This window comes from Bufo bufo, chromosome 8 (genome assembly GCF_905171765.1).
Source record: "Bufo bufo chromosome 8, aBufBuf1.1, whole genome shotgun sequence".
In the NCBI taxonomy this organism is placed as follows: Eukaryota; Metazoa; Chordata; class Amphibia; order Anura; family Bufonidae; genus Bufo; species Bufo bufo.
The window spans coordinates 45111651-45135882 of record NC_053396.1 but is presented as its reverse complement, the minus strand read 5'-3'; the positions used below and the strand labels follow the sequence as shown (position 1 = coordinate 45135882).

General features: G+C 39.2%; 1 protein-coding gene across 1 annotated transcript in view; it reads right to left on the bottom strand.

Moving 5' to 3' along the window:
• The window catches only part of PAPPA (pappalysin 1), a 455318-nt gene that overhangs the window by 165400 nt on the left and 265686 nt on the right, over nucleotides 1-24232 (bottom strand). The window contains exons 8-9 of the mRNA XM_040405874.1: nucleotides 12856-12984; nucleotides 10441-10532 (exon numbers count right to left, since the gene is read on the bottom strand). Of these exons, the coding sequence (XP_040261808.1) occupies nucleotides 10441-10532; nucleotides 12856-12984 (221 nt within the window). The remainder of the gene's footprint in view (nucleotides 1-10440; nucleotides 10533-12855; nucleotides 12985-24232) is intronic.

Here is a 24232-nt window from a genome sequence, read left to right as displayed (position 1 = left end):
AGCGCACTGAATGTAGGCAGGCTATTATAGCTAAATGATAAAGTACATGGAAGATATACTATATTGGTATTTAGGTTAAATTGCCATGTTGGCACTTTGCGATAAATTAGAGAGTTTTGGGTTGCAGTTTGGGCACTCGGTCTGTAAAAGGTTCGCCATCACTGGCCTAGACCATCTTTATGTAGCGCACCATTTCTTTTTTTCAGATCCTCAGAGAGTTCTTTGCCATAAGGTTCCATGTTGAACTTTCAGTGACCATAGTGTGAGAGCGAAAACACCTAATTTACCACACCTGCTCCCCATTCACATCTGAGACCTTGTAACACTAATGAGTCACATGACACCGGGCATGGTAAATGGCTAATTTGGCACAATTTGGCCATTTTCACTTAGGGGTGTACTCACTTTACATTGTACACTGACTACTTTACATTGTATCAAAGTGTCAGATCTTCAGTGTTGTCCTATGAAAAAGATATGATATAATATTTACAAAAATATGAGGGGTGTACTTTTTTGAGATACTGTACATGTATTTTAACATTACATTTTCTATTTTATTTAAAAAAAACATATCACCTCTCTGAACAACAACGTTCATCTTCCACCAGTCTATTACTTATCATGTTTTTATTATGTACTGATGCGTCTACAAATATTTTATAGAAAAACTCTAAAATAGAAGTACTTCATCTTTAAGGAAATATATACACTTTTATTGCTCTAATGCAATTAAAATTGCTTTTTTTCATAAAGCAAAGTCCTACGGATTGGTATATAATACTCCTGTGCTAATCTATGTGTCCCATGTCTCTATGATAACAGACTACAAACACACCCTGTGTGTAGTCTGACCCTGTTTTCTTGTGTTATTCCACTCCCTCTGTCCCATTTTCCTGCATGCATACAGAGAGTGAATATCTAGTTGGTTTCAAAAGAGCACAGTCTTTAAAGATAGAAAAAACAACTTTTGACAATATACAGATGTAAATGACAGTACAGTGATCCCTCAAGTTACAATATTAATTGGTTCCAGGACGACCATTGTATGTTGAAACCATTGTAACTTGAGTAATCTGTTCCAAAGCCCCAAAATGTCAGCCAAGATAAGAGAAAATGAAGATTTAAGAAGAATAAGCAGATAACTAAGACAGATAAAACAAGTCCTTACATATAACAATCAGGAACAGCTGCTAACTAGCAACTAACACAGCTATTTTACCAGATAAGTGACCTTGATTGGTTGGATCTGAGGCTGAGACATTGTATGTTGAGTCTGGTTTTAACTTACAATGGGTCAGAAAAGACCATTGTATGTTGAAAATATTGTATCCTGAGAACATTGCATCTTGAGGAAGCACTGTACTGCATATTGATCCCGCGGCACAAGATACTATTTACCGATTATGACTATTGCAATAATTTAATTTCATTAATTTACCTACTTGCAGAGTACATTCTTATAATTACTATACAATGTTTTACCACTAGTTTACTTAAGTAGAATTAAAAAAAAATGATCAATCTCAGTCCTTTTATTTCCTCTTCCCTAGCGCTGTGTTCTTGAAAGGCCAGGGCATCCTGACTGAGTCAGTATACTTCTTCTTGGATAGTTTGTAGCAACGTTATCTGATTAAAACAGGACTGAGAGAAAACACAAAAGATCCTAATTAATTTACAGTCACTAAGGTCTGTAAACTATCCACAGAATATAGCCAAGGTATAAGACGAAATGTACCTATCAACAACAGAGACAGAGAAAGCCTGGGAGGGGTAGAAGTGATGGTGGTGGAGGGAGGCCATGCTGTATGACTTAACCGTCATCTAATTTGAGCTGATGACCTTAACAAAATTAAATAAAACTGATCTCTTTATCTATCAGGTCAAATTACTGGGCAATGTGCTTTCAGGATATTTATTGTCCCATTTTATGGACATATATGCAATGTGGATACTTTCACATGAGTATAGATTTATAGGTTTTAGCTTACCCATAATGCCTTTATTAAAATTGTGAACAATAGTTAATAGATTTAGACAACCAGGACTACATTTCTAACCATTTTTTCCTTCTTTTTTTTTTTAGCTCCATTGGAGTACATGAACTTGCAATAATTAGATTGCCTTTTCCACACTTTAATGTGATTTTAAAGATTAAAGTGTATAAAATACACCCATATATACCCGTAATAGTCCTGGTAGCCTTATTCTCAGTGAGGGGTAGGAGTTTTGTCCCCATAAGCACAGCATTTCTGGGTTTTTCAATCTTAGATGTCGTGGTCAGATTTTAAGACGTCATCTGAGGGCTTCTTGTTTGGATCATTTTGAAAATGACATTTTATTTTGTTGGGACGTTGGAAGGCTTAGAAGTTTAGAAGCAAATCTTGAAATTTTTCAGAAAATTTCCAAAACCCACTTTTTAAGGACCAGTTCAGGTCTGAAGTCACTTTGTGAGGCTTACATAATAGAAACTACACCCCTCAAGGTATTCAAAACAGATTTTACAAACTTTGTTAACCCTTTAGGTTAAAAAAAGTTCGTAAAAGGAAAATGTAGATGACATTTCAGAATTTCACTTTTTTGGCAGATTTTCCATTTAAATCCATTTTTGTTCCATTAACAAAGCAAGGGTTAACTGCCAAACAAAACTCAATATTTATTGCCTTGATTCTGTAGCTTACGACCACATATGGGGTGTTTCTGTAAACGGCTGTACGGGCACACGGCAGGGCGCAAAATGAAAGGAACGCCAAATGGTTTTTGGAGGGAAGATTTCACTGGGATAATTTTAAGTTGCCATGTCACATTTGAAGACCCCCTGATGCACCCCCAGAGTAGAAACTCCAATAAAATGACCCCATTTTGGAAACTACGGGATAAGATGGCCGTTTTGTTGGTACTATTCTAGGGTACATATGATTTTTGGTTGCCCTATATTACACTTTTTGTGAGGCAAGGTAACAAAAAATAGCTGTTTTGGCAACGTTTTTATTTTTTGTCATTTACAATGTTCATCTGACAGGTTAGATCCTGTGCTATTTTTATAGAGCAGGTTGTTACGGACGCGACAATACAAAATATGACTACATTTTTTGGTTGTTTGTTTCAGTTTTACAAAAAAAAACATTTTTGAAAAAAATAAAGATTTTTTAGTGTTTCCATATTGGGAAAGCTATAGTTTGCTTTATTTTTTGGGCAACTGTATTATGTAGGGGCTCATTTTTTTCGGTATGAGATGACGGTTTGATTGGTACTATTTTAGTGTGCATATGACTTTTTGATCGCTTGGTATTACTTTTTAAAAATAAAAAGTGTGTCAAAAAAGCAATTTTTTTGTTACCTTATATCACGAAAGGTAACAAAAAAATGGCTTTTTTGACACACTTTTTATTTTTATTTTTTTACAGTGTTCACATGAGGGATTAGGTCATGTGATATTTTTATAGAGCAGTAGAGCAGGTCATTACGGATGTGGCAATACCTAATATGTATACTTTTTTTATTTAAGTTTTACCAAATGATACCATTTTTGAAACAAAATAAAATCATGTTTTAGTGTCTCCATATTCTGAGATCCATAGTTTTTTTTTTTTTTGGGAGATTGTCTTAGGTAGGATCTCAATTTTTGCAGGATGAGATGACGGTTTAATTGGTACAATTTTGGGGTGCAAATGACTTTTTGATAGCTTGCTATTACATTTTTTGTAAAGTAAGGTGACAAAAATTTATTTTTTGACACAGTTTTTATTTTAATTTTTTTACGGTGTTCACCTAAGGGGTTAGGTCATGTGATATTTTTATAGAGCAGGTCATTACGGACGTGGCAATACCTAATATGTATACTTTTTATTTAAGTTTTACACAATGATTTCATTTTTGAAAGAAAAAAAAAACATGTTTTAGTGTCTCCATATTCTGAGAGCCTTTTTTTTTTTGGGAGATTGTCTCAGGTAGAGTATAATTTTTTCGGGATGAGATGACGGTTTGATTTTCACTATTTTGGGGTGCATATGACTTTTTGATCGCTTGCTATTACACTTTTTGTGATCTAAGGTGACCAAAAATGTCTTTTTGTACACTGTTTTTATTTTTATTTTTTTTACGGTGTTCACCTGAGGGGTTATGTCATGCGGTATTTTATAGAGCAGGTTGTTATAGACGCGGTGATATGTAATATGTCTACTTTTCTATTTTCTTTACATTTAACACAATAAAATCATTTTTTTTTAGAAAAAATCATGTTTTAGTGTTTCCAGTGTCTGAGAGACATATATATATATTTTTTTGGCCGATTGTCTTAGGAAGGAGCTCATTTTTTGTGGGATGAGGTGACAGTTATATTGGTACTATTTTGGGGGGCATACTTTTTTGTAAAATTTAATTTTGAAACTTTTTTTTTCTTTTTGTTTTACAACTTTTGGGGTCTGATCCTTTTTACAATGCATTACAATACTTGTGTATTGTAATGCATTGGCTGTAACTGTATTACCAGTGTAATACACTTACAGCCTGCTTCCCGTGAGATCCAGGGGGCTGAATCTCACAGGCTCTCCCTGAAGGCAGCCACGATGCCTAAGGAAGGCATCGGGCTGCCTTCCCTGCCATCGGGTCCCTGTCACAGCAGCTCGGGGACCCAATGGGGAAGGGGAGGAATGCCGGCGCATACAGCAGGGGTCCGACTAATGGGAACAGCCGGTCCCCTGCAGCTAATCGAGCAGGTGCAGCTTCTGCACCCGCCCAATCAGCGCATCATAATAGTACTGGGTGGCAAGTCACGTCCCGCTGTGCCATACAATTACAGCCCTGGGCAAAAAGGGGTTAATGGAAGGTAGTGATAATGAAATGCATACTAATATACATTGTGTTCCAGGTTTGCACACCACAACGCCAAGACCTCTTTCTACCCTACTGCTCTACAGCTGAATTTATGATGATCTCAGTGTAATTCAGTAGGCTTGAGAGAACTTTAGATTTTGCGATTATGGTAGAAGATCTAAAATGCGTCTGGATTACGTATCTGTGAAGCCAACCTTAGTTATAACTAGAGATGAGCGAAGCTTTGAAAAATTCGATTTGGCAACTTTGACAAAGCTCGCCAAGAAATTTGATTCGTTACGAATTTGTTTGTCATGAATAGCAATAAATCAGGTATACCCAGCCCACTCTGCCTTAGGGTACGGCTACACGGAGTGACTGTGCTGTGGGTGGGTTGCGGCCATGCTGCGATGAAGAACCACGTAGCTAATTAGCCCACAGCTGCCTTTCATTTAATAATGAAGACCGCACTGTATAGTCCGTCATTGTTAATGGCCGTGCAGCACCTTTAATTCATCTTTAAACAGGGGCTGTTGCTGGTATGGGGTTTGGCTGATTACGTGGGGAGACAATATACTTATTATTGCTGTTCTGGCCTGCAATCTCCTGCAGGTTATTTTACAGTAAACACAGAATATTAATAAACTCTGGAATTCTCTTTTCTCCAACCCCGGCTATCTCCTGCCCTACAGATGGGAACCCTTCTTCTGCCATCTGCTTTTCCTCCTTTTCCACATCATCTAATATCCATGACAATAAGTAATCAGGGATATCAAGCTCTTCTTTTTGCATCGTGTTGACTTTAAAGGATGATTTGGAAGAAGTAAAGTCAGCAAAAGATGAGGATGGTTATCATTAAGACATGGCCCTCCTAAGGGGTGCACTCTCCCTGCGCTCTCCCTCTCCAATATTATTCTATTAATCATTTTCAGCAACTCTGTCCCTAGTGCATGAGCGCTTGCCATGTCTCTCCCTATGCTCAGCTTAAAGGACAATGGCGGAGATCGTGCGGGATGAGGGTTTTATATGGATGTGACATCACAGGCGATGGCTATCTACGGATTGGCTGGCTGCATGGCATTATGTGTGATTTTGCATTCCTGGGCTTGTCTCCTCTACACTTCATTTCACTTTGTAACACATGCAGCCAGCCACCATTTTAGAAAAACCTAATTCGTTACCACGAAGCACGAGAATATTCAGATTTGTTTAGATCCTATACTTTGGACTAACTTGCGCTTCAAATGTTCCCTTAAAGGGAATATGTCATTACAAAATGACCTATTGTTTAAGTCATGTTTTTATGCTTAAAGAATTTTTGCTGACATTATTTTTAATTTTCCATATCAATATCTATATTTAAACAAAAAACGTAAAATCCTGCAGTTTTCCCATAGGCACCATTTATTGGACTGTACAGATCACTTTACTGCAGTTACCTGCCTATCTGTCATTCTAATCCTGCCTGTAATGATATCACCTTTGTGTATAGATACGACTATGTCTACCATTCACAATAGGTGATTGTCAAATCTTATTTGTTTTTTCCTTGTATAATGACCTCCGCACAGGTCACAGTCCATGCCTAGAAAACTCTCCCATAGAAGTCAATAGGGTCCTCTCCTGTCCATTATGTCTATGGACCATGGGGCTGCCATAAAGCAATTTTCATAATGCTTTTTAAATGCTGTTAAGAACAGCACAAGCAAGATGGCTGCTCCCATAATCATGTTCTGGAAATAGAATAAATAAATCTGCAATCAGAACATAAAAACAGATTAGAAAAAAAGGAGACGTGCGGCTATTTGGTTTGAACTGGCAGATATAATTTTTGTGACACATTCCCTTTAAATAGGCTTTATCTTTATAGACTTCTAAATTTTATATATTTATCTGACTTTGACTGCATCCCAGGAAATGTGTGGGCTGTAGTCCTGTCTACAAGCAGCCAAACATGCTTGTAGACAGGACATTGGTGACATATAGCAACTAATCATGGAAAGTAATAATGATAATATGGTAAATGATGCTGGTCGCACTACACTCGATGGAAAATTCATCAACGTGTTGAAAGACAACAGTATTAGTGATTCAGGCCCTATAGTAGTTACCGAAAGGAAAAGGTAGAGATAAGTTTTCTGCTGAAAAATATGAACTTGTTGAGACATGTATCCTGTTTCATCTCCCTCTCCCATTGAAAAACGTATATCTGACACAAAAGAATGTGAGAGAATTGGCTACTTTTAATGAGCCCTCTAATCCATCATCATTGCCAGCACCTAGTAAAGGAAACAGGCTTTTGGGCCCTAAAAAAGTGACTATTTCATCAAATTTAAACAAAGCATTAAAACAAAGGATGCATGTTTAAACCAGCGAGGTTCTGTAGCAGATTTCCGAATAGGACAGGACGTCTGATTCACATTTTCACTTACTGAATGGAAAAAGAATAGAGTGTGATGTAGTGACATGGGTATAAGGCCTCATGCACAGGCGTGTACAACTGCTGTGGAGTAGTATGAAGCCATGATCTAGCTATGGAGTCTTTCTATAGCATAACATCCAATTTCACTGGACAGTTGTAGTGTTGAGAGAATCGAACCTGAGGAAAATTTCGATTTGTCGCAAAGCCAAATTTGCTCTGTGGTAGCAGATCAATTTTCCTTGAATGGCGGTAAAAAATGTTTTGAAATTATACTTACCTCATCTGTTTGAGCGCAAAGAGCCGGCCGCCGCCATCTTGATTGAAGAATCTGCGCAAAATTCAGTGCGGAGTGGTGTATGACGTCACCACGCCGGCCGACTCGATGGCGTCAACACGGGTCGCGCAAGAGTTCACACTATATCTTCAATGGAGATGGGTTTGGCCAGCTCTTCGGTATCAAATGGATGATGGTAGGTACGATTTGATAAATTTTTGAAAAATTTGACACTGTGTTATTACTGTTGGATGCCGCAATCAGCTATTCACACGGCATCTGAGGGGTACAATGATGGGGTGCGGCCCATCACCATTCCCGGTCATTGCACCCACTACTTACAAAGAAATGCGCTTCGTGACAAAGTAATTTGTCACAAAGCAAATTTTTTTGTGAAATTTGGTGAAGCAGCCAAATTGAATTTTTCAATACTTCGCTCAGCACTAGACACTGTCTTAACATCATTTGGAGGCACCATATGAAGGTTCAAGTATTACAGAACCACAAAGACTCCATGTGTGCAGTCCAGTCTCTGCATGTGCATGAGGCCCAAGATTGTTTTTTCATTTATACAGTTTTTGTTCTGAGTTTTTGGACTAAACCTCAAATCTGCAGCTAAGCAAACATAATCCAATTCTGCCTCTTGAACTTTCGATCACATGGCAGGATTATCTTCTTATTTGTATATGGATGACTTGATCAGATGAGCTCCGTCAGTCCCTAGTGTGCAGCTGAATCTCTTAGTTCCAATAATGGCCATTCATTTAGTGGTAAAAAATCTGTTTATCTCCTATAATTTGTTCTCTTTTTTTTCCCTTCTGACCTGCATTGTAATTCTCTTTTAAGCAGTGATTATCACAGATTCTAAATGTTGTTTGCAGACAAATTAGGAACCACTTTGTTTTGGTGGAAGATTTATAATAGGAAAGAAAGAAGGAAATGCAAAATTGTCAATGAAATGGTTTTAAAATAGGATTGTTAGAGAACAACAATACATGAAGGCATTATTTTGCTAATTCACCTTGTCATTCACACTTGGGCAGTTGCATCACAAACAAGCTATGTGCAGAGTAAGTGTCTGGAATTTATTGCTCTTCTTGTCTCTTTTCCTCAGGATTTCCCACAATTAAAAAGACCACCAAAGTAATACCCCTCCTCCTATCTATCCTCCTATAGTAAAGCAAATGGCAGCCCACTCAATCACTTATCCTGTCAACCGTGGTCTTCCACTTCTACAGTTTATGGGCTTTCATAATGTTTACTACAGCGAAAAAAAGAAGCTCCTTTAAAAGAATGAGAGTAAAGACTTAGGAAGCTTAGGTAGGTGGTCAAAATCGTTAATGAACATTTGGATTTTACTCATTTGTTTAAATCTCACTTCTACTGGAATTTAAGGGGCATCGGTCAGCAGATTTGTACCTATGACACTGGTTGACCTGATGCACATGTTCTTGGCAGCTGAAGGCATCTGTGTTGGTCCCATGTTCACATGTGTCCGCATTGCTGAGAAAAATGAAGTTTTAATATATGCAATTTAGCCTGTAGGAGCACTGGGGGCGTTGCCGTTACACCTGGAGGCTCTGCTGTCTCTGTGCAACTGCCGCTCCCTCTGCACTTTCATTGACAAGGCCAGGCATGATAACATTTTCACTACCTGGCTCTGTCAAAGTGCAGACGGTGCGGCAGTGGCAGAGAGAGCAGAGCCTCTAGGTCAGGCATCCTCAAACTGCGGCCCTCCAGATGTTGCAAAACTACAACTCCCAGCATGCCCGGACAGCCTACAGGTATCAGCCTACAGAAGGGCATTGTGGGAGTTGTAGTTTTACAACAGCTGGAGGGCCGCAGTTTGAGGATGCCTGCTCTAGGTGTAATGGCAACCTATGGGCTCATTTGCATATATTAAAACATAATTTTTCACAGCAATGCGGGCAGATATGAACATAGGACCAACACAGATGCCTTCAGCTGCCAAGTGCACATGTAACAAGTCAGTCAGTTTCATAGGTACAAATCTGCTGACAGATGCCCTTAAAAATAATATAAATAATATAGTTTTCCAGGAGTTATGAACTATCAGTTATGTTAAAATAAAACAGTTTGTAATGGCAACAGATCTCTTTATCTTCCAGGCAGTCTAGCAATGCAATCCAGGCTGAAATTCTCAGCTGCCTTTGTCAAGTCCTTCAGCCTCTCGTGTAGTCTTCCAGTCAAGACAATATATGGCTTGTCACTACTGACGTCACATATACAGGTGGAAGGGTGGACTGGGATCCTGTCACCTAGTACTGGAGTTAATGATGCTGATAAACCAGGGTGAGCCTGGGAAACACCACAGTGAAAGAAGACGCAAATTACTGGATATGATTTGTACTGTGCAGGTTATGGTTAGACCATTTTCAAAAATTGCACACTTTTTAACTGGACATTTCATTCTCACAAACAGACTTTACCATACATTCCACCAATTTAAAATTTAAAAAAAAATCTAAGCTGAGGAAGAAATAAATAAATGAGAGACATGAATGATACCTTGAGTTAGACTGTGGGGGTGTGGGCAAATGTAAAGCCCCCCAAATGTAACAGGTAATAATGCCAGTTATGCAGTACCATTATTGAATTATGTACTTTTGTTACGAAGGCTAAATCTCACTGTAACATACCGTAAGTCACTCTTCTACCCTGTTATAGTCCACTGTCTCTTGCAACATTGACCCAACACTCCAAACAGAAGACAGCATAGTATCAGAGTAGGACAATTTATACTCAGCATTTAACATGAAGGTGTTATTGAGGGTAAAGAAAGTTGATAAAGTGAAAAGTACTGTCAAAATCACTGCATTAGAGCTCATTCCAATACTGGAGCATAGTTAGGTGGAGCCACTCTGCTTTAGATAAAACTTTGGTAAAGGACCAAGTTATTGTTACTTACCCAAACAATGGAAAGATGCCTCCTCACGACAGAAGAGAGAGCAGCCATCGCCATTTATCTTATTCATATCATCACACTGTTCACCTAGATCTCTGAAAGAGACAGATGTAAACATTAAAGTAGTTACATTGTATCTCAGGGACTGTTTTCCCCTGCAACGGAGGCCCCTATGGATGCTCCAGTTACAGTAGAAAAGTGGAGAGAAAAAAAATGACAATGTGTTAATATCCCCTTTTTTTGTGACATCTTAGGGGGAATATTATATATCAAGAACATAAAACACACATAACAAAAAAATAAAATAAAAATAATATAAATTACAAATAAGGAAAAACTGACCAGGCCAACCCAAACTGCTACCATAGATTATATATCAAAATAACGGTCATAAATTAGGGAACCCATTTTTTATTTATTTATTTATTTTGGTTTCAGTTTAAATTTAAAGATCAAGCACAAAAATGCTTCAAAAATTACTTTCAGTAGCTCAACAGACACAAATGTTACAGCCATTAAGCCACCATGAGTACAAAAAAGGCTCTGGTGATCAAACACTTTTGACGCCTGGTCATTAATAATAATAATAATAATAATTATTATTATTAATGTTACTATTTTATGCTTATACTTGTACATATTCTTGTTTGACTTGTTGCTTTCACCACTGTATACTGTTTTAATAGCTGATACAGAATGGAACTTGAATTTTCAAGACTGGAAAAAGATACAGTGACTGAATTTAGTGAGTATAAGGCCTCTTTCACACGAACGTGTGCGCTCCGTGGATGTTTTGCGGACCGCATTTGCAAATCCGCAATACACGGGCGCCGTTCCGTGGGCATTCAGCATCACGGATGCAAACCCATTCACTTGAATGGATCCGCAAATCTGGAGATGCGGAATTGTGGGGAACAGAAGCACAGGACGGGCTTCCATGGGGTTTCGTCCCGTACTTCCGTTACGAAAAATATAGAACATGTTCTATCTTTTTGCGGAACGGGTGGATCGCGGACCCATCCGCTGCGGCTGCCCCACAGTTGGTGTTCATGCATTGCGGCCCGCAAATTGTGGACCACAGCACGGCCACAGGGTGCACACGTTCGTGTGCAAGAGGCCTAACTTTGTAGGCCTTCTGCTCTTTTGGCAAATATATTTTGTGGCACAGCTGGTATGATCCATTTATGGTAGTTATTATAGATTGTATAACTATAAACCTATATTATAGTAAGGACAGCCAATGTAATCTATTCTAGAGATCTTATGAGAGGAAATGGAGCAGGTTGTTTACAACCAACTAAGATATGAACAGCAGAGAAGCTGGATGAACAAAGTATCATCATTACCAGCTATTCTGTACCTAATGTTTTGCTGTCTGACACTATTACGTCTATCCCACAAACTATTATTTTAATTTTCCTACATGGTACATTAATATATTTATATGTAGTTATTTGATCCGCCATTATTTGTTCAGTAAAGTAAATGAATCTAACTCTTGTAATCTTTTTCCATCTAACATTAATTTTTCATACTTCAAATAGTCTCTGACTTCCATTGGCATTCTTTGTGTCAATCAGTACTATATTGAAGTGAAATATACTTCTTTTCTTTCTTTAGGATATACCCTTTTAATGCAAAGACAAGGTCCAAAAAAAGCCATTTATTCCCAATGCAGAGCCAAATAGGTCTAGCTGCACTGAGACCTCTACCCTTTAAAAAGTTATTTCATAGGACAATCCCTACTCATAGTTTATTAGGACATACAGATGCCGAAGATGGGGTTCCCAGCTTGGGACCCCTTCCATTTAGCAAGACTGGAGAGCCACTGCAATTACCAGATTCTTATGGACTCTGGATTACATGTAACATTACAGTTGTCCTACAGTGGCCACCATGATTAGCAAGAGGGTTAAGCCACCGCCAACAGCAGCTCCACGCTCATGGACTCAACTATGTATTACATGGTCCCCATTCTTTTGAATGAGTGCCATATAAGTTCACATTTCTCCAACTGTGGCCACCACAAACACTGTGTGGCTACTGAAATTGCTGGTGCTCAGATATTATCTTGCAAGGCTTTAGTTGCTGGACCTACAATGATCTGCTAATTGCCAGTAGGCCCTTAATTAGAGATGTGGTTATCCAGATGGCTCTAGTAAGAGTTCCAGTTTACAGTCCCCTGTACTGATATAACCTTTTGACATTATCATGTCAGAAACAGTTATAAAATAGTGAGACATGAAGCCCATGATCTAGAAGTACCACTGCCTGCGACTACTGATGGATTATGATTTTGCTCAGTTAAGCAGGTTTGGAAAAGAACACCCCTGTCCAAAGTGGACCTTAATCCATGGACTATCAGACAAGATAAATGGCTACCTCTGAAACATGTCCCATCCTTTAAGGGCCTCTTACTTTTGGATTATTCCATCCCCGCAGTATCCATTGCCATGATGATAATCCAGTTTTGGAGATGGCTCGCTCTCTCCATTTGCAGTGACTGTCACAATCTGGTATTTGTAGACACGTCCATGTTTCAGATCTCTACAAAACATAAATATGATATACTGTGATATTCATATCATTTTTTTATTCGAATATCCCCACAAAAAATGACACACCAGAAAGCCAGCATCGATATTGCATATTTAACAATTTGTTGGCACTCCATCTAACAAATGGATGTAGACGTTAAGGCCAACAACTGCATAAAATAAAGCAAACAGCTGTGCAGCCATGCAATCTCTATAGAAGTGGAATTGTCACAGGATGCCTCCATTTAATGATACAATTCATCATATTCTATGAAGAAAAATAACTAGAGGTAACACCAGTACAGCTGCACAGTGGTCAGCAACATTAGATGACATAATAGGACCATCTGGTGCTGAAGAGCATACTATGTAAAATAAAAAAACAACTTGGAATACAACAATTACTACAATCTATAGAACTGAAGAAATATCAGCACAAGATATGTTTGAAGACAGACGCATAACATGGAGCTCCTGAGCCCTTGAAGCAAACTAAGTAATAAGGACCCCTACTACCATGTGGCATTCATAATATTGGTGTTTTTCATGTGCATTAGCAGCGTAGGTACCAATTTAGGACCCAGAACCTGGGAGAAAGTACTACCTTTGCATCCCCTATAGCAAAGTCACTGTTTGTAGAGAGCATCCTGATTTTTTATGGCTGGGCAGTCACAGATTGGCCTATGATCACCATCTGCAATTTCAAGCTGTTACGGAGCAGCAAATGCAGACCCACTGTGCCAACAAACCAATTTGGCTTTGGGCTAAATCCTAAGTGAGTTATTTTGGTACACCCCTGGTGTTTACTCTTTAACCCCTTTACAGGGATCTGGACTTCACTGCAGGAAAGCAACCAGACTGCTACTTCCCGAGATAGTCCCAGTGTAGTTGGCAGCTGACCCACAGGGGTCAGGTACTCTGGGCAAGCACTAGAAGCTCAGGATACAGAAAATGCAGGAAAACTGCAAGTATAGTCTGAGCAGTCATTAAGACTTGAAAGCACATCCAGACAGCACAATTGAAGCATAGATGGTGGGAGACACAGGATAAACAGGCTGGCAGGGTGATAGTGAAGGTACAGATGAGGCAGGCAGACTGGATACTTAGCAGGAACCCAGATGAGGCAGACAGAACGGGTTCACTAACTTAACTTAATCAGAACTGAAGCTGGAAGTGCTGAAACACATAAGTAGGACAGTTAAAAACTGGCGCACAGACCAGCAGCAGAGAGCTGACCTAACACAAGTATCACCTGGAGTTGTCTAAAACAGTGTTCCTCAACTCGAGTCCTCAGGGCCCACCTACCAGTCATTTGAGAATATCCCAAAGAATGAATACCTGTGGCAAGTCCTGATGCACTAACACTAATTATATCACCTGCTCAATACTAAGGAAATCCTGAAAACATGACTGGCAGGTGGGCCCTGAGGACCAGAGTTGAGGAACCCTGGTCTAAAACATATTCCATTTGAACCTTGGATCCATGGAGCTTCATTATCTTAGAATCAGGAGTGTGAATTTCATGGATGGCAGGAAAACAGGAATTCTCTGCATGAGCTATACATTTTAGTGTTGGAGGAGTAATGGTCTGGATTGTTGTTCATGGTGCGGGATGCATGCAGTGACAATCCAATTGTCTGGCAACAACTTGGAGAATACGTTTCCTGTTTCAGCATGACAATGAACTTGTGAACAAAGCAAGATCTATAAAAATGCTTTGCCATGTGTGGTATGAGACAAACTTTATGACTTTCTCTGAGCCTTGACCTGAAGCCCATTATAGATGCTTACATGAATTGGAATCGAATTGTGCTGACCCTCACTAATATTATGATGGAATAGAAGGAGCCACATTACAAAATCCAATCGATTACAGACTGTTGAAGCAGCATTACTATTACTAAACAGAGATGTTGACCAAGCTCAACCAATCTTTGTAATCCATTATGGTATCCTATCCTGGGCCTGATGGGCCAGTCCAACCCTGTCCTTAGGTTTTTACGTGTTTTTACTCATTTCCTATTTAAATTTAACCCATCCACAAGGTTACTACTGCTGGCAGATCTGATAGCTAGTCTTCATACCTAGGTTCTTAAACTTTTGATTGTGTGCCCCCAGGGTTCACCTCATGTCTGTAGGGGAAACACAAACTATCCACATACTTTTTAATAGGTACAACACAGTGATTATGGTCCTGGCGGTCCTATAATTGTATTAGTAGAGGACTTGGTGTTGAAACTTTGAAAAACACTGTCTTAAAAGGTTTATGTAGGACATAAACCTTTTCAAACAGAGGAAGCAGGGTCTCGGCATTCCATATATTTTTTTCAGTAGCCTGCAGGGAAATGTAGGGTTACTTGCTGGCTATTCAAATGAATGTAATACATGGACACACTGGGTGCATCAGAACCAGAGGTTCTCTCGCAGTGGTACTCCGTCCTTGCAAAAAGAGATCCTGACACAATTCGGATCGCCCGTGTGAAAGAGGCCTAAAGTTCATGTGCTATAATAACTCAATATGGATGGGGGTACTTGTCAGAAGAAAAGTGGCTAATCAGTAAAAAGGATCTGCTTTTTTACCCCATAAACAGTGCCACATTTTACCACAGGCTGTGTCTAGTGTTGCAATTCAGCCCTGTTTGTTTTCATGGGGACGACCTGCCAACTTTTGTCCAATCTAACAAAGATGGCACCACAAAAAAATTTTTAGAGTGGCCCCCATGAAAAACTTTACACATCCCTCCAATAAGCACTATAAATGTCCTATTTGGGCCCTTCAAGCCCCTGCTTTTTCATTTTTTTGCATTTTCATTTTGTGCTCACTCTGGAGACATTACTTTTTTATTTTTCCATTCGCATAGCTGTCTGAGGGCTTATTTTTTTCGGGCTCTTTGTACATTCTAATAGCATCCTTTAATATTGCATACAATGTAGTGGGAAGCTGGGGAAAGAAAATCCAAATGGGGTGGAATTGGAAAAAAAAATGCAATTCTGCCACAATTTTATGGATTTCGTTTTCACAGCATTCCCTATGTGGTAAAACTGACCCGTCATCTTCATTCTCTGGGTCAGTAAGATTACTGCGATGTCACATTTATATTGTTTTTTAATATAAAAATAAAATAAAAAAATAACACCATATTCTGACCCCATACATTTTTTAAGTTATTATGTCAATGATGTGAGGACTAATTTTTTGTGGGGCAATCTTTATTTTTCATTGATATCACTTTGGAGTGTGAATGGCTTTTCGATCCCTTTTTATTTAATCTTTTTTAAGAGGTAAAGCAACCAAAAACAGTGAATCAGCCATAATGATGCAGATACTAATAATCTTCATTTTTTCAACTGTTTTATTCGTTTTTAAAATTGGGAAAAAGATTTATATATACATTTTTTGTTATATTTTTAAAAACCTTTTGAAAAGATCATAGTCTGAGATGGTAAATTATTGCGGGATATGGGATAATTTATCCTATAATAATTGCAGGATATGGGATCATTTATCCCATATTCTGCAATGATTTACCATCTCAGCCTATGCTGCTCCTGAGTGGACACCATTTTTAAAAACCCTACATGTACGGCGGACTTCGGGAAGAGGTTAAATCATTTATTATGTAGAGGAAGTTAATACAAGCCACTTTCTAATATATTGTGATTTCCATACTGCTTCCAGACTCAGTCCATAGACAAGAATGGGTTGTTTCTAATAAATAAATAAAATATCCTTTTTTCTTATCCCCAAGAGTGCATGGACTAGATTGGTTCTGTTTATGGATACAGCTTGTGCCTGAGCCTTAAAGGAATTGTCTCACTTCAGCAAGTGGCATTTATCATGTAGATAAAGTTAATACAAGCCACTTAATAATGTAATGTTATTACCCATATTGCTTCCTTTGCTGTCTGGATTCCTTTTTCCATCACAGTATACACTGCTCATATCCATGGTTACGACCATCCTGCAATCCAGCAGCGGTGGCCGCGCTTGCATACTATAGGACAACGCACCAGCCTATGTGTGCTCTCACGGTCCCGTCCACCAGAGACAGTTTCTTTTTACTATAGTGTGCAAGGGCAACCAAGTTTAACGCCTTCAGGACGCAGCCATTTTTCACCTTAAGAACCAGGCCATTTTTTGCAAATCTGACATGTGTCACTTTATATGGTAATAACTTTTAAATGCTTTTACTTATCCATACCATTCTGAGATTGTTTTCTTGTCACATATTGTACTTTATGACAGTGGTAAAATTAAGTAAAAATATTTCATTTTTACTTATAAAAAAATAAAAAATTTACCCAAATTTTGGAAATATTTGCCAATTAGCAAATTTCAATTTCTTAACTTTTATAATAGATAGTAATACCTCTAAAAATAGATATTACCTTCCATTCCCCATATGTCTACTTCATGTTTGGATTATTTTGAAAATTACATTTTTTTTTTTTTTGGGACGTTAGAAGGCTTAACAAATTAAGAAGCAAATCTTAAAATTTTTAAGAAAATTTCCAAAACCCAATTTTTTCAGGACCAGTTCAGGTCTGAAGTCACTTTCTGTGGCTTACATATTAGAAACCACTCATAAATCACCCCATTTTAGAAAATACACCCCTCAAGCTAGTCAAAACTGATTTTACAAATGTTGTTAACCCTTTAGGTGCCCCACGAGAATTCAAGGAAAATGGGAATGAAATTTAAAAATTTCCCTTTTTTTAACATTTTAATCAATTTTTTCGGAAGGGTTAACAGCCAAACAAAACTCAAAATCTATTACTCTGAATCTGGAGTTTACAGAAACACCCCATGCGTGCTCAAAAACTGATGTATGGGTGCACAGCATGCTTCAGAGTGGAAGGAGCACCATATGGCTTTTGGAGAGCGGATTTAGCTGGAATGGTAATTGGGAGCTATGCCGCATATGAAGACACCCTGAGGTGGCTCTACAGTGGAAACCCCCAAAAAGTGACCCCATTTTGGAACCCCTCAAGGAATATTTCAAGGTGTGTAGTGAGCACTTTGACCCATCAGGATTTTCACAAAATTAGGAAACACTTAGCACTGAAAATGAAAAATTTAATTAATTTCATAAAAAAGTTGCTTTTCACCCATATTTTTCACTTCCATAAGGGGTTACAGGACAAAATGCACCCCACATTTTGTTACCCATTTCCCCCTGAATACAGCAGCACCCCATGTGTGCTCAAAAACTGATGTATGTGTGCACAGCAGGCTTCAGAGTGGAAGGAGCACCATATGGCGTTTGAAGAGCGGATTTAGCTGAAATGGTAATTTCAAATGGTAATTGTCGCATATGAAGACATCCTGAGGTGGCCCTACAGTGGAAACCCCCAAAAAGTGACCCCATTCTGGAAACTAAACCCCTCAAGGAATATTTCAAGGTGTGTAATGAGCACTTTGACCCATCAGGCGTTTCCACAGAATTAGGAAACACTTGGCTGTGAAAAGGAAAAATAAATAAAAAAGTTCCAGAAAAAGTTGCTTTACACCCACATTTTTCACTTTCAAAAGGTGTAACAGGACAAACTGCCCCTCACATTTTGTTACCCATTTCCCCCCGAATACGGCAACACCCCATATGTGCTCAAAAAATGATGTATGGGCGCACAGCAGGGCTTTAGAGTCAAACCAGCAAAATATGGATTTTGCTGACCTGAATTGGCAGATATTAATTTCAGGTGCCATGTCGCATTTAAAAGATTCCTGAGGTCCCCAGAAATTAAAAACCCCAAGAAGTGACCCCATTTGGGAAAGATACCCCGTACGAACATTTTAAGTGGTGGAAAGAGTACTTTTCGGTAAACAGGTGTCTCACAGTAGGCATTAATACTTGTTAAAGGATTTCAAAGCACACATTTGTGAAAAATAATAATTACTAGCACACCCCATTTGTTTTTTCACAAGGGGTTAAAGGAGAAAATGCACCCCAGTATGTATTCCCCAATTTCTCCCAATTCAGGAAACACCCCATATGTGCTTGTAGCCTGCTGTATGGGCGCACAGCAGGGGCTCAGAATGGGAGGAACACCATGTGGCTTTTGGAAGGCAGATTTTGCTGGAATAATTTTCAGACACCATGTTGCATTTGAAGACACCCTGAGGCACCCGACAGTGAAAACCGCAAAAACGAGGCTCTAGGGATGCGAGAACATAAAAGGAAATGGAAGAAATTACACCTTTCAATGTATTCATCTAGAGGTACAATAAGAATTTTTCTTTTTTTTGGGGGGGGGGCTATTATTGGATTGCCAAATGGAAAAATGCTAAATGTCTTCCCATGGATTTATTAAGAAATTAGTTAAATGGACTCAATGGATATCAGTGGAGGTGTGATAAACTTGAAAGCACTCTCCAATGCAGAGGCCCGGGTTTAGAGGGGCAGGTCTGACAGTAGTGAGTGGTGTCTTTCCTAATTCCTCTAACTGAGCAAACTCGACACCTTATTTGGGGTTGCCTTTTTTTTTTCTGTGGGGGGAAGTACTCCAGGGAAATGCTGCCCATGTATTATTCTTAGGACCCCAGAAGCACTGCTCACTGAAATACTGCCCTCTCCTTCCTGAATGCCAAAAATCTATTTTTTTATAATTTTTCCTGAAATTCCAAGAAGGTCCCCCCATGACCTGCTGTTCTATGGATGACAAAGGCATTATATAGTGACACTTGGGTTAGGTACACAGCTAATTTTTTGTACCACACCATAGATTTTCTTAAGGCACTGTAGGGCTGTAGTACCTGATCTGAAAGATACACTCCACCCATGAACTTGTTGTAATCCTGGATACACACAGGCTTGGTGTTCTGCTCTGTGGTTCCTCGGACTGGGACTGGGGTGGACTGATTTGCATGGATGGTAGTTAACACAAGAACATCTCCATCTCGTTTGTCCTTGTATTTTAGCAACATCAAATTTTCTGAGCAAACAGCACTGCTTTCCCCGCAACGCACTATCTGGTCTATAAACCGGGGGACAATCGGTGGCTCAATTTTAGAATTTTTTCCCTCGTAAATACGAAAGTGCAATGTATACCCGGATACACTTTCACAGGCCTTATACAACTTCACACCATATCTAGTCCTTTTATTGGGCAGGTACTGCCGGAAATGTAATCGGCCTTTGAAGTGGACCAATGATTCATCCACTGAGGGGGGTTATACTTCACTAAATTTGGAATTGTAGTGGTCAACCACTGGCCTAATTTTAAAGAGTCTGTCATAACTGGGGTTGCTTGGGGTGGGCATTTATTATTGAAGTGAGGAAGCTGAAGTGTGGAAATGTTTGAATAGCTTTGAAACGGGCCCGGGGCATGGCAAGACAGTGAAGAGGGATGTGATAAAGAATATCTTTGTTCCAATACGAACATATTTTTTTAATTTATTTTGTTTATAATGCCCATGCTTAGGAGAAGTCCTCAAAACCTTTGCATTTCAGTCATGTCAGTAGGGGTCCATTTGTGTGGCCTTGAAAGATAACTGTCTGGATGGGAGGCAATAAATTGCTCTGCATATATATTTGTTTGTTTCACCATCAAGTTAATTAGGTCATCAGTGAAGAATAATTTGAAAAAATTAATTTCACTGAAACCTGTGGTATCTACATTGATGCCTGGAGTGGCTGTAAATTTAGGCACCTGGGGCACATAGTTATCTGCGAGGATCCATGAAGAGTCACTTGTACGGGGCTGCGACTGCGCACTACCCCTAGGACGCCTACGAGGGGGTTCATCATTAGATGAATCATCTGAGGAAGATGAAACTAAAAATTTCACTTCATCTCCACTGTTGGAGTCAGTGTCCTCAAAAAGCATGGCATATGCCTCTTCAGTCTTCAGCAGTGAAAAGCTGTTTAAAATTTATTTTTATTTTTTTACAGTGAACTAAAATCCTGTATATCGTTTAGTATAAAAACTCCCTGAGTCACTTGGCAGTTATTGATAGGTGTCACAAGTAGCACAGAAAACTGGCGATGAGCCTCAGGAGGCTGAAAATTATATACAGGGATCTAGTTTGGGGCACAGAGTAGTGCCAATATCCTTACTGGGGCAGAAAAGGGGTTAATTAATGTATTATTTTACAGTTATAGGTGGCACAAATCCACATGGGACATAGGAGACTTATATTTTACAGAATGGTGCCACTCAAGCACAGGACACCAGTATGTACACAGGATGGCACATGTAGTGACAGGGTTATTATATATATTTTTTTATGTAACTTGGGAGTGTGTGACAGGTATCTTGACGGACGGACAGGTTGGTGTAACAGGTGACAGGTGTGACAGGTGTCTTGATGGACGGACAGACTGTAGTGACATGTCTTAACAGACTTACAAGCTGGAGAGACGGGTGTCTTGATGGACGGACAGGCTGGAGTGACAGGTGTCTTGATGGACGGACAGGCTGGAGTGACAGGTGTCTTGATGGACGGACAGGCTGGAGTGACAGGTGTCTTGATGAATGGACAGGCTGGAGTGACAGGTGTCTTGACAGACAGACAGACTCGAGTGACAGGTGTGCCTTGACGGACAGGCTTTAGTGACAGGTGTCTTGATGGACAGGCTGGAGTGGCAAGTGTCTTGACGGGCGGACAGGCTGGAGTGACAGGTGTATTGATGGACAGGCTGGAGTGACAGGTGTATTGACGGACAGGCTGGAGTGGCAAGTGTCTTGACGGGCGGACAGGCTGGAGTGACAGGTATCTTGACGGACAGGCTGGAGTGACAGGTGTCTTGACGGACGGAGAGGTGGAAGTGACAATTGTCTTGACAGACAGACAGGCTGGAGTGACAGGTTTCTGGACGAGGTGATGATGACAGGACTGGACAGGAGCGATCTGTCACTGACTGGGGCAAATCAGGCACAGAACAGTTCTGTGCCTCATCCCCTGTGTGAGGCAGGAAATGAGGCACAGAACTGATGATGACAGATGAAGGCTGATGACAGATGAGGCACAGAACTGATCTGTGTCACTGATTTGGGCACAGAAGAGTGGCGTTTCGAGACTGAAGGGGTTAAAAGGGGTTAAAACGTTTGTGGTGAGTGGATTCTGACAAAGCTCCTTCTCTGATCGCTTCCCTGACAGGAATTGGGACGATCAGAGAAGGAGAGGACACACAGTACACAAAGTCCCTCCCTAAATAGTGTCAATGCGCTGTGATTGATCCATCTGCAGTAATGGACCAGCCAGTGAGCGCTGTGATTGGCTCCCTGCCGGCATTATTGGTTGCCTAGCAACCCCAGTGTGTGTCGGCAAAACTGAACTGTTAGCTCATCACTCCGTGCGCTGACAGTATAATCGTATTACGTACATGCACGTGGAGATGCGGTGAGGCACCACATTCCCCCACGTACATGTACGTGGTGATGCGGGAACGAGTTAAATTACCCACCTTTTGGTATAATAATAAAAAAAAAATACCTAAATAACAATAAATATAAACATCATGGGTATCACCGTGACAGAAAACGCCCATACTATTAACCACTTGCCATCTGGGCCATTTGCCCCCTTCCTGACCAGGCCAAATTTTGCAAAACTGACATATCTCACTTTATGTGGTAATAACTTTGGTACGCCTTTATTTATCCAAGTCATTCAGAGATTGTTTTCTCGTGACACATTGTACTTCATGATAATCATAAATTTGAGTCAACATATTTCACCTTTATTTATGAAAAAATCCCAAATTTACCCAAAAATTTGAAAAATTTGCAATTTTCTAAATTTCAATTTCTCTGCTTTTAAAACAGAAAGTGATACCTCATAAAATATTTATTACTTAACATTCCCCATATGTCTACTTTATGTTGGCATCATTTTGGAAATGTCATTTTATTTTTTTAGGACGTTAGAAGGCTTAGAAGTTTAGAAGCAATTCTTCAAATTTATAAGAAAATTGCCAAAACCCACTTTATAAGGACCAGTTCAGGTCTGAAGTCACTTTGTGGGGCCTACATAGTGGATACCCCCATAAATGACCCCATTGTAGAAACTACACCCCTCAAGGTATTCAAAACCGATTTTACAAACTTTGTTAACCCTTTAGGCGTTCCACAAGAATTAAAGGAAAATGGAGATCAAATTTTTAAATTTCACTTTTTTGGCAGATTTTCCATTTTAATCAATTTTTTTCTTTAACACATCGATGGTTAACAGCCAAACAAAACTCAATATTTATTACCCAGATTCTGCGGTTTACAGAAACACCCCACATGTGGTCATAAACTGCTGTATGGGCACACGGCAGGGCGCAGAAGAAAAGGAACTCCACATGGTTTTTAGATGCCATGTCCCATTTGAAGCCCCCTGATGCACCCTTACAGTAGAAACTCCCAAGAAGTGACCCCATTTTGGAAACTAGGGGATAAGGTGCCAGTTTTATTAGTACTATTTTTGGGTACATATGATTTTTTGATCATTCATTATGACACTTTATGGGGCAAGGTGACCAAAAAATTGGTTGTTTTAGCACAGTTTCTATTTATTTATTTTTACAGCGTTCACCTGAGGGGTTCAGTCAAGTGACATTTTTATAGAGCAGATCGTTACGGACGTGGCGATACCTAATATGTATACTTTTTCTCATTTATTAAAGTTTTACACAATAATAGCATTTTTGAAACAAAAAAATTATGTTTTAATGTGTCCATGTTCTGAGAGCTATAGTTTTTTTATTTTTTGAGACATTTTCTTATGTAGGGGCTCATTTTTTGTGGGATGAGGTGACGGTTTTATTGGTACTATTTTGTGGGACATACGCATTTTTGATCACTTGGTGTTGCACCTTTTGTGATGCAAGGTGACAAAAATTGCTTGTTTTGACACAGTTTTTATTTTTTTATTTTTACGGTGTTCACCCGAGGGGTTAGGTCATGTGATATTTTTATAGAGCTGGTTTTTACGGACGCGGCAATACCTAATATGTATACTTTTTTTTATTTGTTTCACTTTAACACAATAATAGCATTTTTGAAACCAAAAAAATGATGTTTTAGTGTCTCCATGTTCTAAGAGCTATAGTTTTTTTATTTTTTGAGAGATTTTCTTATGTAGGGGCTCATTTTTTGCGGGATGAGGTGACGGTTTTATTGGTACTATTTTGTGGGACATACGCGTTTTTGATCACTTGGTGTTGCACCTTTTGTGATGCAAGGTGACAAAAATTGCTTGTTTTGACACAGTTTTTTTTTTTTTTTTTTTACGGTGTTCACCCGAGGGGTTAGGTCATGTGATATTTTTA